Raw genomic sequence first — 15,683 nt, 5'->3', positions numbered from 1 at the left:
GTGACGATCAGCACCTGAGCCAGCGCGGTAGACCAGGGGGCATCGCGAAATACTGTGGGCATCGATGTCGAGTTGCAGCGGGTGCATGGCATCGAAAACGAATACACCTCGCAGACTACCGAGTCCGATGTCACTCTATCAAAGGATGCACTGGATTGGACTTTCTGTCGCCGACAATGTTCCACGATATCCAGCCTCGTGGCAAGGAGAGCGCAGCAGTTGCGTTCGTGCTACTGGCAACGACTTGAAGGTACAAAGCGAGGATCGAGGACATCCGTAGTGCATTGCGGACGACCGCTTGCCGCGAGAGCTTGCGAGCGCGCACACTCGCTGCCGAGGGTTGCGCTTCGTCTTGGATTTCCAGCCTCTCGAGGGGAACGCGGCCCCCGTCCAAAATACATCCTCTCGTCTCTGAACCTGTCTTGAGCAACCAACTCCAATACTGAGACAACCCGAGAAAGCTCCGTTGCCCTCGAGTCATCGTGCATTTCCCGCCGCGCTACACGCCCGATGCATACTGGCCAGCGCCGGCACTCATTCCAGGCGAGATACCAAAAACGACAGTGTCCTTCCAGGAGCGCCTCTTCGGGGACGTTGACGGATTCGAGGGCTTCACCTCTTCGTAATGATGATGAGCTTATGAAAGCTGACTTAGAAGCTGAAGAAATCGAAACGCTGACGGCGCTAGAGTACAAGCGCCGACGGGAAGCTAGACGCGCCACAGACAGTGGTCGAGACTCGAACGAGCCGGTCTGGTCAGCGAACGAACTACAAAAACCAGCGAGCAGCTTGGATGTCGAAGATTGTTGGCAAGGAACGTCCACAGGATGGGAAGAACGTAGCTCTTTAGTTTACACGAATCACTCTAGCGTTCTTGAGGAGTCGCTTGCGCGGATAGACGCAAGCCTTCTCGAGGCATCACCGAGTAGGCAACCGGAAACGCCACCCGAGTTTCCCCCGGACGAACGCGAGGAGGGTCTCCCCAACCGAGGACCAGCACCCTGTACCCATATACCAGGCGATCTGGTGCTTCGGCGCTGCATACGAATGACCCTGCGGTTCGTTGACCGAAAGCGTGCGCTCGAGTGCGTACGCTCTATGCGTCGTTTGCACGCCGTCGCATCGATCGCTGAAAGCAGACAAGCGCGAGGGTACAACCTCGACCCTGTTGGGCCAGCTGTGAGGGCCATGTCGTGTTACTGCTTTCCCGCTGCGGCGGCTGGCCCAGAACAGAAGCGCGCCTGGTCCTGGGTGCGGCGCCTGAGCCTAGCCCACCGTGCGTTGCATGAGGAGGAGTTTGACTTCCAGCAACTCTGGCATCCAGGCGTGCGACGGCCGCAACGTGGTACGCAACTGCCGAATAAAAGTGATGGCGCTCGAGCTTCACAGGCTGGTGCTGCTGCGGATCGCAGACTCTCGGCAGGCTTGTCGCCACAGCCTCAGACGCTTCCATTGTTGTTGGAGGACTTGGCAGGCTGGAATATGCATTTATCGACGAATTGCGAGCTTCCTGCCTTGCAGTGGTGGCAACAACGCATCTCGCGTTGGCGCCAAGCGTTTCTGCCCCTGTACCGTGTGTATCGAAGAGCTGCGCAATGCACTCCGCCCGAGACCTTGGCTCGATCCACGGGTTTCCATGTGGTTGGTGATCATTACTGGGCGACCTTTGGCTGGATATCGGGACTGGAGACGGCTCCACGTCAGGGCAACTGCGGCGGCGATCAGAAAAAGGCACCCTCGTCGATGGGCGCCAATGCGAACACCCAGTCGATGAAAGAAGAGAAACAGCGAAATCTCGCGCTGCCGTTTGGTTTTATGTCCCATACGACAGAGCGGGTTCGCAACCTACTCGACTCTATCTTTGCAGTACAGTATGATGTGCTAGGAGATCAGCGCAGTGTGCGACCTGCAGTTTCACCGCACTTTATGCGCGCGGATGCGACATTTGAGAAGGACTGGATGTCGCAGCCAGTTGACGCTGCCAGGTCACGCTCTTGTCCAGTTGTCGTTCGTGGCGCCGGAAACGTTCAGGGTCTCTTTGAGCTCCTTCTGCATTTTGGGCCTTGGTTGTTTTCAAATACGGATGTGCCGCTTTTGCTGGCCTCGAGTGACGTTCCGTTCATGGGTGCAAGTCTCGTACTGACCGACTATACATTCATCGGCGATGATGACGTGTTACTGGCCGGCGATGAAGTATCACATCCGTGTTCCTCGACTGGACCGCGAGACTGCACTCCGTCTTACTCGGTCACGCTCGAATTCAAAGGGCCGCTTTCGCCATTCGCGATGCTTCACTGGGAGGCGTTTCTATCCCAGACCGGGGCAGCAGCGGCTACATTACACGCTGAGACCGACAAACGAACCCTGATGCCGCGAGGCGCGCTGTCTGCGCGCCTTTTCCAGGCTCGTGACGGCCGCCTGAGCGAGATGCCAGCAGCGCTTGCCTCCCGGCTGGGCAGCGCTTGGCAGCATCTCGAAGCCTGGCCTGCACCGAAAGATGGGGTTGTTCACCAGGACGCATACCCCGGTGACGCCCTAGAAAAGCCACCTTCGGTGCGTCCGTGGTGCTTTCTTTCCAAAGCAGACAGGCTAGGCCTTGCTGACCGTTAGACGCTGCGTACGGCGGAGGTGAACGGTGAGTACTGCCGCCGAATCAAGACCAAGTTGCTTGTCCTGGTCTCCGCTGCAGCACCGATTCGTCGTTGATCGTAGTGAGTGCGAGCGACACGTGCCGCCTTTACTCGAGGTCTATTTGGATGGGCGCTACACGGGTCCATTCGTTTGCAAATTACAGCGGTCGAATTTGAGACGAGGGGGCGGCGGATATTTGCCACAAGCCACAGCAACTTGGCATTGGAAGCTTTGCTAGGCATCAACGCGGCTCTCGACATCTACCGGGGTGAAGCGGCTTGTACGGCACGCGCGTATACTTCGAACGAAGCTTTGCGGTAGTGCGTGAGAGACATTCTTTTCCGTCGCATGCGTCTCTCAATAATTCGCACGGGCGCTAGACGCGAATCACGAAAGCGTCTAATCGGAACTGTGTAGAGACTCAAATTGCTGCTTTTGCAAATTGCTGGTGGCTCTACACAGGACGGAAACCTCCCGAAATTCTGGCAACGTCGTAGCGCTCGTGAAGACATCACTCAACATCAGGTGTCCGGAATGAGATGGCGCTGCCGTGCGCTCGACTCGAAATGTTTCGACGAATGATGCAACGACTGAAATTTAGACATGCCAGGGGGCACGCGTACGATACGCACGGGCTTGACAAGTCGCTCGTTGGTCGCTTCAGAGCGCGCGAAACTGCTCTCGAGATGCTAATGTTCGCGTTTCGTTCAAGGAGCACATGCATTACTTGCGGATTGTGTCTTAGATCATCCATGTTGCCGGAATGAACATGGGATCTGCGGCTTCCATGAACCTCGATCGTTGTCTCGGATCGGGTGGCCAAATTATCGTGCGCGCATCCTCCAGGATGAGAGGTGCACGGGAACCATGGCAGGCACATCCGGACGTAGCAGCGATTCGCCAACGAGCATCTGCCCAGCTGGACAAACTGCTGGACATGTTCTCTGCAATCGTTGCAGTGGTGTATCCGCTGCCTCGTTCAAGTTGTCCCCTAACACACACGGTTTCGCGACACGTATCCAAGCACGCGGGTAGCGTCTTCGCAAGTGCAGCGGCATTCCGAGCGCCTCTGCCCCAAACGTCATCCTTAACTTCGACAGGGCGCAACGCGTACAGGCAGCCCTTGTCATGGATCTACCGATGATGCACGCTCTCCTGAAAGACAGTATGAGTGGCGCACTCGAGGATCTCTTTTATAGGTAAACGATGTTGAAACCCGAAAAAGTGTATCCCGCTGGCGCTTTGTATCCAGCGGATGCTCGCCTGGTCAGCGCTATGCGCACTGCATACCAGCAATTGTCTGCTCTCTAGGCGGAAGGTCCATTGAACCGGATGCACACACGAGCCCAGCACTTTGTACCCCCAAGCACTGAGGGATGCCAAGCAAAAGCCCGCGTCGCGAACCGACAATGCATTCCATAAACGATCGCGAAGGCGAGAGGCGTCTCCCGGGATTCCTCCGAACATCGAAGTCTCTCCAGCGTGTCATGCAGCGACGGTTAGTCTGCATGCGGAGACTGGCTAAGCATGAATCGACGACGAGACCGGATCCTGCGTCGGGTGAGTCAGGGAATGCTCGAGTCGCCGCCCTCTGTGGTATGGCAACGCCGCTCTGTCTCCGTGTTGCTTCCGCATCGGCGCTAGACGCGCTCTTGCGGATGATCAGGACAGGCGCTCGGCGAACGAAAGAACATACGAAACGACTGGTATATCCGAGAAGAGTTGTGGGTTATGGAACTTGGAAGTAGGGCGCGGAATGATGAATGCTTCACCGCGCGCTGCGAATAAGTGCACAGCTGGGGAACACTGCCCTGCGTACGCTTGTGCCGAATGAAGCGATGCCAGCAATTGTTTTTGGCGCGAAATCTAATGCATGCGTGCAGATGCGCAGCCGCGGACACGTGTCACGTATGCGTGCAACGGGAGCTGCAGTGCGTGTGTGCGTGTGTGCGTGTGCGCGCAGAGCGACAACGTCGAACACTTCCCTGAGCAGTGCAGCTGCTATGTTGTCATTTGCACACGATTCGCGACAAGACTCCGTCACACTTGCCCTGGTTGGACGGCAGCTCGTGTTTTAACAAGTTTCTGTAAGCGCTACCGTTCCACGCGAGCTCGAAATCTCATCCATACTTTCTTTTCGGGAAGTTCACGGGCGGATCACGCTGGCGCTGCCGGAGTAGCGCAACCGCCAAGCCTCCGAACCGGCTCCGATGCAGCTTCGCTTCCCCCTTGGGCTGCCAGAGTATGAGTGCTACGCTTGGGCAGACGATACCGACGCGGATAGCAACGCTACGAATCGTGACTTTCGTCTTGCAATCACCGCAAATGTTGTATTGTTTCTGCTTTCGCAAGAGGGGCAGTCAGTTGCGACGCAAGCACGGTGCCGCTACGAACAGACAGCTGCCGCGGTTGGTATACCGTCTCTAGGTCAAGCACTCGAATCCGTTCGCCCAGCGCCGCTGTCTTCAGCTCGGGTAAACGCTCTGGGACCTGCTGGGAACGACACGGGTTCTGGAAGCTGCATCGTAGGTGCTGCAGCGGGTCTGTCAGTGTTCCCGTTCGAAAGTGGAGACGAATCTCTCCGAGAAAAGTCCATGGACGCGACTGATCGCTGGCAGCGTTTATCCGCCGAAACCGATGGCGACATGCAGCGCTGCCGTGTCTTCATGGATACCATTGATGAGATCAGCGTGCCGGTCGAGCACACGCTGCTTGTGCGCTCGCCTACCATGAGCACCTTTGCTGACGCCGTTATAGAGAACCCCGAGGAGTCCCTGAACTGCCTCGGTCTGGCCATCGTGCAGGTAGTGAAGATCCACGCATGGGTTCGCGCCGATCATCTCCATGCTCTCGGTTCTTGCCCTCAGCAATACCTGGACCTTATTGGTGAGCACCTGGCTGCTGTTCGCTTACCGCGCGCCGTCGTTCGCCTTCAGGGGCTACGCGACCAAACCGATTTTAGCGAACTGCGCGCACATGCGGTTGGCCGCCTCGTTGGTATTCGAGGCACCGTGATTCGAATGAGCAGCATCCGTCCTCAGTTGTCCTCAATCAGCGTTGCCTGCGCGACATGTGGCAAAAGCCAACGTGTCACATGCCCGAACTTTCAGTATAATCCACCACCGCATTGTATGGCGTCTGCCGAATGCAAATCGCGTGTTTTTCTTCCGGATCGGTGCTCGGCTGTAACTTTAGACTGGCAACGGATTCGTCTGCAGGAGCTGTCGTCTGTGGGCAATGTTGCCGATGTCGGCGGTATACCGCGGACCGTGGAGTGCGAGCTCACGTATGCAGACATGTTGGACACTGTAGTGCCCGGTGATATCGTCGATGTTGTTGGCATTGTCAGGTTTCTGAGTCTTGATGCGGATGCGTCACGCGCGCGACGGGGCCGCGACCACGCGCTCTACCAAGTCTACCTCGAGGTAATTTCGCTGACTCCCACCAACGACGCCAAGGAAGGCGAACAGAGGGAGCTTGCTGCTGATGCGACAACCTTCGAGGCAGCCGCCCCAGATCCAGCCACTGAGCAAGACGGAGGCCAGACCTCGCAGTCGCTTCGATCCAAGGGTACCATGGTTCGGCCAGCCGGCATCGGTGGCTCCAGGCCGCATGCAGATTCGTTTACGGATGAGGATCTCCGGTGCATCCGGGGAATTTTGGAGCATCGCGGACATGTCTTCGAGTTCCTCGTGCAATCGCTATGTCCGCTCATATGCGGTCATGATATCATTAAGGCGGCGCTTTTGCTGGGTATTCTGGGCGGCAGCAACCGTGGCGGAACCCGTCCGGTCCCCGCCATAGATAATGTCGGGCCAGCAGGCATCTCTATGCTGGACAGCGACATTCTCTCTGCATTGCACGCGAGCGATGCGAGCGAACACCAGCAGTCGCTGGAGCATTCCGTAGCGCGTAGCGACATCCATGTACTCGTCGTTGGAGATCCCGGTGTCGGGAAATCGCAGATGCTGCGAGCGGCTGCTGCACTGCTCCCGCGCTCCGTTTATGTCTGTGGCAACACCACGACCAACTCGGGCTTGACAGTTACCGTAAGTCGCGAGTCCGGCAGCGGCGAGTACGTGCTTGAGGCGGGTGCGCTCGTCCTCGCCGACCGGGGCATTTGCTGCATCGATGAATTCGATAAGATGTCTGCGGACTATCAGGTACTCTTGGAGGCCATGGAACAGCAGAGCATCAGTGTCGCCAAGGCGGGCATTGTCGGCACACTCGCTGCCCGGGCTTCCATTTTGGCGGCTGCAAATCCTATCGGAGGGCACTACGACAAGCGTCGCACCGTCTGCGAGAACTTGAAAATGTGTCCCGCGCTCCTCTCACGATTTGACCTCGTCTTTGTGATTCAGGATCAGCCTGACCGCTGCCGCGACCAGCGCATCTCGGAGCATGTCATGGCCACGTTTGGCGGGCGGCGCCAGCGCGCGGCACCCATGCGCTGGTCGCTCTCGACAGAGTCGAGCGACGGCTCGAGTCCGCCCGCTACCAACAACAAGGCGGGAGAATGCAGCGTGGGCGTTAGCCTCTGGCAGCGCCTCCAGCAGTCGAGGAAATGGGCACAAAAGCCCGCATCTACGCGGGATCTCCGAACATACGTGGCCTTTGCGCGCCGCTTTATTCACCCTGTGCTGAGTGTAGAGGCGAAACAAATCCTGCGCGATTTTTATCTACTCATGCGCCGGAATGCGCATGCGCTTGCTGGTGTTCACGGTCATGAGGCGCTGCCACCGGTCACCACTCGTCAGCTTGAGTCGCTGAAACGACTTGCACAAGCAAGAGCGCGCGCTGAACTTCGCTCCGTTGTTAGCGCTCAGGATGCTCGCGATGTCATTGAAATCATGCAGTGCTCCATGCTGGACGTGTACTCGGATGAACGCGGGGTGCTTGACTTTTCGCGCGTAGGCGGCACCAGTCGTGCGAACGATGTTCGGCGGTTCCTTTTGGTGCTGCACCAGGAGGCGAACCGTCGCCAGAATGCTCTTTTTCACCTCGATGAACTGCGGCAAATCGCTCAGCAACATCATATTGAACATGGAACCGATTTCTCGCAGTTTATCGATATGCTGAATCTGCAAGGATTCTTACTCCAACGTTCCTATCGAACGTATCGGCTTCAGGGCAACGATTTCGCTGGTGTGGCGACAGATACGGGCTCCCGTCGACGCAGCTGAGCACAATGAACCAAGTCGCAGGGTCAGCGGGACCTGAGCAAGAAATCAGCCAGCCAGCGAGGCAGGCAGGCAGCCGGTCAGCGAATGGGATCGAAGGCGAGACGCACTGATTCCACGATGCAAATCACGCACGATTACGGAAAGTGCTGATACACTCGGCACCTGAGCGGAGGTTGCTTGTCGCATACGGCTCCGAGTTCGTCGTTTGGCTCTCTGACTGGGCAGCGACGACACTCGTACCAGATGCATCTGGAACACTGGACTGGGTGCTATGTTCCTGTCGTCTGATTTCTTCCGCAGTTTTTCAGAAGTACGGTCTCGGCACCCGAAGCGTAGCGAGAGGAGCTTACAGACTCTGACCCAATTCTAGAATGCTTAGTCGTGTTTTTCGCAGTGGTTGTATCCGCTACTTGTCACTGGAATTCGCTATGTCACAGTCGTGAAGATGATTTGTGACGGCCCCTCGAACAGGATTCGTTAGAGTAACCGATACGTTATACAATCCACGTGTACAAACCTCCATGCCTCCCATGCGCTTACATGTAGATTGTTCGAAACAAGCATGTTTCAAGCATTTCATTTTCCCGTTGCAAGGCAACTCGTGGGTTCAGCAACTCATCCCGCCGGACTGACGACGAAGAGAACTCCGTGGCGTTGCTTGGCGACCATGCACAAGTTCATGTCCAGAGTCTTACTAGACTGGTCGTGTAAAAATCATCGACTCTATTCGAAAAACAAGTCCCTCTCTCGTTGTCCTCATCCAAAAAACGAGATTCGCCAGCGGCACGGTGCCTCTCATGGGATACGCTTCCAGAGGATCGCGTCTCTTCTGTTTGCATGGAAAAGGGTCTTGCGCTTGGAGTTTCGTTATTGCAGCAATCGCTTCCAATGAGGAGTGCGACATCGCTTCGCATGAAATGAGCGCACAGGGATAGCTATATGTCGATTCGTACTCCAGCATGGATTCCCTACCCTTGCACTTGTTTCATCATAGGCGAGGTCGCGCTCCACCAATCCTCTATCGAAAGGAAAAGCGCGCGCTTGCGTGTGCACCAAACAGAGCACTCGCTTAGAAAATCTCCCAGAACAAGCCTGGAATCATAGAGTACGACACCAGGTACGGAAATCGAGGACGGCATCGACTGGAGCTTTTGTTGCACTCTTCGACGGCACCTCTCGACGGCGATGAAGCAATCGTTTTGCACGCTCCAGGACAGCTTTCGGAGTAGGAGCTCTAGCGGATATATGCGAGCATCCAATCGCAGTGAAGCGTCAACCTGCAACGGGCTATTGGGCGCTGTGTCCAAAGAGGGTGAAAACGGCCTACGACGCTTAGATGACAACTTCCGCGTGTGCATGAAACCCATCCACAACAGCCAGCAGCACGTCGATAAGGAACTTCATGCTGCCATCAATATCTTTTACCCGCTGACAACGGACCTACAGGGAGAAGCGAGACACCGGTCCATGTAAAGCTTGCGTTCAGACAGAGGAAAAGAAAACATGCACAGAAAAAGCCAGCAAAGGCCGTTATTGACGGCAACGGGAACAGACCCCAACCTGAGCGTTTGCGCCTGTATCAGCGAAATGGACCCTTTCCACTTTATTCTGACACGGGTATAACCCGACGATCCGCAGCATGTGTGATAGCAACAAGTCGCTCACGAACCATGCTCAGTTGTACGCACTGGGTAAGAGATGCTTTCGAGCCTGATCTCGAAACCACGGAGTGAAATGCGATGGATTCTCTGCAAGTTCCATTTGGAGCGACTCGCGGGTAATCCACCGAACTTGAGCAACTTCCGCGGAATCGAGTTTGAGTTTGGCCAGGGCCTCATCAGCCTGGTCCGTAACGAACACTACGTAAATTCGATTCCATTCATAGTCCGTTAAGCCGACGCTCGGATAGTCGTAGAGCTGCAAGGCCGGCTCTCCGTCGTCAAGGGCATGTATTGGCGTCGTCTGCTGGTCCGGTGCAAGCGCTAGACCGAGCTCTTCCTGCAGGCCCCGCACAGCAGCTCCTTCGAAGGACTCGCCGGCGCGCAAGTGCTCTGCGCAGGATAGGTCCCAACAGCCGGGAGCAATCGCCTTGGACTCGCTCCGTCGCTGAAGCAGAAGCTTGTAGTTGGTATTGCGCAGACCGTGCACCTGGGCGGGCCAGTCGGGCACGGAGCGTACCACGCACACGTGCACCGAACGGTGAAGCAGCCCTTCGCGGTGAACGCGTAACCGATCGTAGCGTGCTATCACCCGGGAGCCGGTTGGATCCCCCGGGTCCAGGACGTCGAGGAGCTCACCCCAGTCGTCGGTTGCCGCCAGGTTCGCTGTCATCGAAAGCGACGTGAAAACCGAGCGCTGCTCGTAGACTTTTCACACTGCCAATGAGCGAAGTGGAGGCGCGTGTTTTACATAGAGACGCCGGACTGCCTCAGAGACAGTTCTGGTAACACCGCATCAGGTTCGACGATGAGGTGCTCGTTTGTTAAGCCCGTTCGTATCGCACAAAGTCGCTGGAACAGAGACTATGCTGCGTCACTTGTTGTCGGTCGACCGAAAACGTCCGTCAGCGGAAACAAGCTCCCGCGAATCGAGCGCTGCAAGATGCTCTGGAGACGATACTTGCATTTGATTCATTGTGAAGCGAGGCTCAAAGTCTGGGTCTTGGATTTATTCTAGGATGACTGCTCTTAAGCAATGCATGGCCCAGGGAAACATTCTGGCAGTGCGCCAGCGTTCCGACTCTGGCAAAGGCACCTCGTCACCGTAAACTATGGATGTTATCAGGCGCGATTTGAAGAACAACACGGAGGTGGACTGCGTACATGCCGACCGGCTTTCACCAGAGAGCAGCACGCTTGACGAGACCATGAAGGATTTTCAAACCTCTGTGGCTTGGGGCGCGGAGCTCGCACGCCACGCGACCTCGCTTTGGTGGATGCGCTGGCGGAGCTTTCTTCCGGGGAATGCCGGCCCGGTGCGGCTGCAGCGAGTCGCCCGATTCTGCACCTCCAATAACAGCGGCAGGTGTCCGCACGATCTTGGCACTTTGTTCAGAGCTGGGCGGCGCAGTGGTGCGCCCCCGCTTACAAACAAGCCGGAAGCACCGCCCATTCGACCCGCCTACACTCCGATGCATATCCTCTGCGGGATGCAACGCGTTCATGGCACTTTTTTAAGTCGTAATCGCGCGCACACAACGCGTTTACTCCTCAGTTGCCAGCTCAGAGGCGTCCTGTGACGTGGACTCGACGGATCGTTGCGCTGGGGCTGTCTGGAGAGCACAGCGCGCGCCCACGCTCAGTTGCGTGCCCAACAACACAAAACCTATCGCTGCCGCTGTCGTTGCATCGGTACGGTCCAGAGTCTCACCCAACCGTTCCATAGTCAGTTTGAGTCTACTCATTTCGAACGCAAGCAGTCGGTACATTTCGGAGCGCCCTGTCTCGCCCATTTGGAGGCAGCGCTGCGGCAACGGCGAACAGTGAGAAAAACGCGCTGCTGAAGCGGGCGACCCGGAGCGCTCGGCGCTTGACCCGGCGATTTGAACGGCGCGCTGTCGATGCTGCGCCCTTGTGCACGCGTGCAGTCCAGTGAATTGTAAATGATAAATATCTTTATTTTTCGCGAAGAATCGAACGCACCGAAGACTCGGTCGAAGCGTGCACTGCTTCCGTGCGCGCACGCATTACAGTACAGCGATCTGTCCATTGTACATATATGTACGTTTTCAGAACAATCGGATCCATCGTTGAGTCGACGCTTCCTCGCGTGTCGAGTTCCGGCTCTTCAACAAGGGCGAACGGGCAGCATGCGACGCTACTCATACCCGAGAAAGCGCTGACCACGAATGGGCGTCCACCGAACCTGCAACAGACTGCGCGCGCATACGATTCCTCCTGGAAATGCTCAGCACTTGTTTGCAGGGGTCTATGCATAGCCCCACTGGTCTCCGTATTCCATAACTGCACCCAAAGTCCAAGCTCCCACGGAACCCTCTCGACACAACGAAGATCACAGCGTCCAGCAGGAAATCTTTCATGCGGAACCCAACAGGAAGTTATTCGGAACGGGACGGGTCCTAAGCGAACATCGCCAGTGAGCTTGTGCGCACAGGCGATGACGCTCGCCATCGATTTTTCGCACCGAGTACACTTCATGTTCGGGGCAAGCGGCCTGGTCCCTGACTTGGCCCTGGTTGCAAGTCGACGAACGGTTTCGCCTCAGCTTCGTCCTATAACGAGGCACCAAACTAGGCTCCGTGGTCGCGCACCGCCTCGCAGCGTGCGGTTGCGACCCTGCAAGCTCGCTGGCGGTGTCGGACGTGCCACGCTCTGCTCGTTAGGGGAACGTTCCGAAGCCGGTCAATGTCTAAACACGACCGATGCTTCTCCCTATCCCTTTCACGAGCTCGCAAACTGGCTTTCCAATCGATACCCGCTCACAGAAGCCGTGCGTTATACCGGTGCAGGCGTCCGCGTACGCGACGGACCCGCTTTGGACGCTGTTGTCGCCCGAGCCGCAGCTGTCGTCGCGCTGGTCGCTTCTTTTCGAAAGTGTGTACTGGGCCTGATGATAACTGCTTCCCACAACCCGTCAAGTGAGAACGGCGTCAAGGTTGTGCGCAGCGACGGGGGTCTGTTGCAAGCGCACCTCCAGGATACGCCGCACCCCTTGCTGGGAGAGTTCTTCGCAGACCTGCTGCAGGAGACGCTGGCACCACCAACAGATTCCGCGAATAACGACTCTTTCGACGGAATGAACGTGGAAACGCTGACGGTACCGATTCATGCACCGAGGGCTGTGGCTCTTGGTTCCCTGTTCCACCGCCTAGCGCATCGAATGCTTCATGGCAGGGAACCGGCCGCCGCCGAGAAAACCGCGACTCTCCCGGGAGCGGCAGGCTCAAGCATCGACGACAAGTCCGGGCGCGGTGGTGTCGTCATCCTCGGCTACGACAATCGTCCGAGTTCCGCTCGTCTCGCACAGGTAGCTTTAGAAGTCTTGCTACGAGCGACGCAGTGCTCGGGGGTGCGAAATCTGGGCCTCACCACCACACCATTCACGCAGTACGCAGTCTGGGCATCGCAAAATGGACGATTGAGTACCTTTGATGCCTATGTCCACGAACGGCTCGTCAAAGGGTACCATGCGCTTTGTCGAGCGCTGCAACGGGATCCCGAGGTGACTGGATCGGGCGCAGTCGACTCGACGACGAGACTTCGAGTTGATTGCGCATATGGATCAGCTTCGGTGGTGCTTGCGGAGGTATCATCGCTATTATCGTTTCCGCTGAGCACGACGCATCGACATGAGGAGTCGCAGGCCGTGAACGAGCGCTGCGGGGCTGAGTACATCCACCAGCACGCTGGACACGGCGATGACTTCCGTTGTCTCGTGTCGGGCGACCGCATGGCGGCTCTGGACGGCGATGCGGATCGCCTGGTCTACTACGCATCATCCGAGCAGCGTTCAGCGGGTCGAACGAAAGAGGCATCATCGATTTCATCCATCGTAGTCTACGACGGTGACTGGATAGCGCTCTGTTTGGTTGCATTCCTGCGCCGCTGCGTCCAGTTGCTCGTGGCGGCCCCGGAAACAACAACTACACCCATACAAGTACTGCCCCGACTATCGTTCGGCTGTGCGCTAACAGCTTACTGCAGACGTGTGTATCGCGAGCGAATCCGTGCGCTCTGCGATGGCAACCTGGTGCTGGTGCCCACAGGCGCTCAGTACGGCCGCGATATCGTCGAGCGCTGCTTTAATCTCGCCGTCTATGCCGAGCCGAATGGACATGTTGGTTGTTACGTGGCACCTCTGGTGCAGCGTCAGCTCTACGAGTTGTTGTTGCGGGACGTGAGCACGCCCCTGACGCGGGAAGCGCGGTACGCTGCTGAATGCATCGTATCGTTGGCGCGATTGGCGAACCCCGCGGGCAGCGACGGCGTTGCCACCTTACTTACGATGGAGGCGCTGCTTCGTACGGAGCCAGTCACGCATTTATTAGAACGTTTAGAGGTGTTTGCTTCGGCTGGACACAGCGAAGTGGTGAACGCGCAGCTCACAGAGCATGACATGGAAACACCGCTTCTGCGCCAGGCGAGTCGCTACGCCGCAGCAAACTGGCGCTACACTGCAGACGAAACTCGCGTCTTAGATCCGGAATGGGTGCAAACGGCCCTCATCGATGAGCAACTACAACGGATTCAGCTGGAATTTCCAGATGTGTCGATTGAGGACGCTGTGAGCGTGCTGGTACGTCCGTCGCGCACACAGCCGTTCTGGCGGATACGCGTGGAAGTCAGTTCAACCGCCCTGGAGGGTGAGGTCGCCAAAACGCTCGCCCGTCGGCTAGAAAGGCTGCTGCGGTCGCGGCTTCGACAAATCTTGGAGCAGGTGGCCACGTCGCTGTCAGAGAATGAACTCCGACACCTTGAAAGTGGTTCATTCGGCATTCGCCTGGCGGAAACCTCGAGATTGGGCGATTTGGAAGTAGCTGGTGCGCTTTTGGCTGAGGCAGACGCTGGCGAGTTGGGGCCAGCATCCGCCTGGCAAGCGCAACTCCAAAGTGCTGCTGTGGTCGGTATCGTGCTCGCCGCGGGACGAGGTACTCGGTTCCGCGCTGCGTACCCCAAGGTCGTGCATTCGTTCTGTGGCAAACCCATGCTTCGACATGTGGTGGAGACGCTCCACACCATGGGAATACCGACTGTCGTGGTCGGCAACGAGTCTGTCGAAGGCGCTATCCGAACAGCGCTTGACGCGCTCCCGTACCTCCTGGTTCGCCAGAGCCAGCCGCTCGGGACCGGCCACGCCCTCTATGCGGCCCTGTGCTCGACGCTTTCGACGTTCTCCGGTGACATACTCGTGCTCTACGGCGATAATCCAGGGGTAGATTCTGCGATTCTGGAACCACTGCTAGATCAACGAAGCCGTCAGCGTGAGGCAGCGGCCCATCCAAACGGGCCATCGCAGACGTTCGGCGTCATTTTGAGCGGATGCTATACGTCCAGAGACGCGGGCGCCTATGGACGCGTTGTTCGCGACGCCCAGAGCGGCGCCCTGCGCGCCATTGTGGAGTATCGCGAGGCCCTGCAGCGACCAGACGGCGCCCAGATCCTGGCCATTCGAGAATTCTACTCCGGCATCATGGTGGTGGATCGTGCGCTTTCGATGCAGCTCCTTGCAGCGTCGCTACCGCATCGAGTCGACAAAGGCAACCAGCGGGTGCGCAGTTCGAGTCCTGTACCTGAGCGCTTCGAATACTACGCCACTGATCTCGTTCAGATGGCAGTGGACTGTGGCTATGACGTCGATGTTTATTGTGTTCGTGAAGAAAGCGGTCTTCTCTGGCGTCTAGAGGGCGTGAACACCGTAGCGGAGCTTGAAGCGCTCGAGCAGATGGCTTCTTCTCCGCCGCGCGGCAACAATGGGGCAGCGATGCCGCCCACTCGAACGCATTCCTAGAGATAAAGCAACGCGCGTGGCACCTGTGGTTTCGTTATTGTCTTGGTCCGTGGCGTCCTGGATCACTGGGTCCGGTGGGAAGCTGGCCTGGAACAGGGCGCACTGCGTCGCGTGGAACGAAGGTGGACTTGTTGGACAGCATCAGAGGACACGTGTTCAAACATGTATGCGTGTATGCGTGTCTGCATGCATGCGTGTCTGCATGTATGCGTGTCTGCATGCGTGTCCGTCGTGATCCTGAATACGGCTACAAGTGAGCAGCGTACGCAAAAGCGCTCTCTCTGTAGTCTACTTGCCTGTCGATCGCGGAATTCGAGATCCAGATAGAAGCGTTCTGTTGGACTGTCTTGCAACTCCGGATGACGACAGAACGAGGCATTGAAGGACGCTTGATGCGGGCAA

General features: G+C 57.2%; 4 protein-coding genes across 4 annotated transcripts; 3 read left to right on the top strand and 1 right to left on the bottom strand.

Moving 5' to 3' along the window:
- Window positions 1–639: 639 nt before the first annotated feature.
- Window positions 640–2,610, top strand: CYME_CMT088C (hypothetical protein; the record flags this gene model as incomplete). The annotated part of the gene is made up of 1 exon (XM_005539085.1): window positions 640–2,610. One exon carries the CDS (start codon window positions 640–642, stop codon window positions 2,608–2,610), a length of 1,971 nt encoding a protein of 656 aa, XP_005539142.1.
- Window positions 2,611–4,841: 2,231 nt separating this feature from the next.
- CYME_CMT087C (similar to DNA replication licensing factor MCM8) lies at window positions 4,842–7,814 on the top strand (the record flags this gene model as incomplete). Its single annotated transcript, XM_005539084.1, has 1 exon — window positions 4,842–7,814. One exon carries the CDS (start codon window positions 4,842–4,844, stop codon window positions 7,812–7,814), a length of 2,973 nt encoding a protein of 990 aa, XP_005539141.1.
- Window positions 7,815–9,488: 1,674 nt separating this feature from the next.
- CYME_CMT086C (probable isopentenyl diphosphate isomerase) lies at window positions 9,489–10,145 on the bottom strand (the record flags this gene model as incomplete). Its single annotated transcript, XM_005539083.1, has 1 exon — window positions 9,489–10,145. The coding sequence occupies one exon, from the start codon at window positions 10,143–10,145 to the stop codon at window positions 9,489–9,491; it is 657 nt and encodes a 218-aa protein (XP_005539140.1).
- Window positions 10,146–11,531: 1,386 nt separating this feature from the next.
- On the top strand, window positions 11,532–15,281 carry CYME_CMT085C (UDP-N-acetylglucosamine pyrophosphorylase fused with phosphoacetylglucosamine mutase; the record flags this gene model as incomplete). The annotated part of the gene is made up of 1 exon (XM_005539082.1): window positions 11,532–15,281. The coding sequence occupies one exon, from the start codon at window positions 11,532–11,534 to the stop codon at window positions 15,279–15,281; it is 3,750 nt and encodes a 1,249-aa protein (XP_005539139.1).
- Window positions 15,282–15,683: the final 402 nt, after the last annotated feature.

This window comes from Cyanidioschyzon merolae, chromosome 20 (assembly GCF_000091205.1).
Source record: "Cyanidioschyzon merolae strain 10D DNA, chromosome 20, complete genome".
In the NCBI taxonomy this organism is placed as follows: Eukaryota; Rhodophyta; class Bangiophyceae; order Cyanidiales; family Cyanidiaceae; genus Cyanidioschyzon; species Cyanidioschyzon merolae.
The sequence above is the reverse complement of the archived record's forward strand: the minus strand, read 5'-3'. Positions and strand labels throughout refer to the sequence as shown.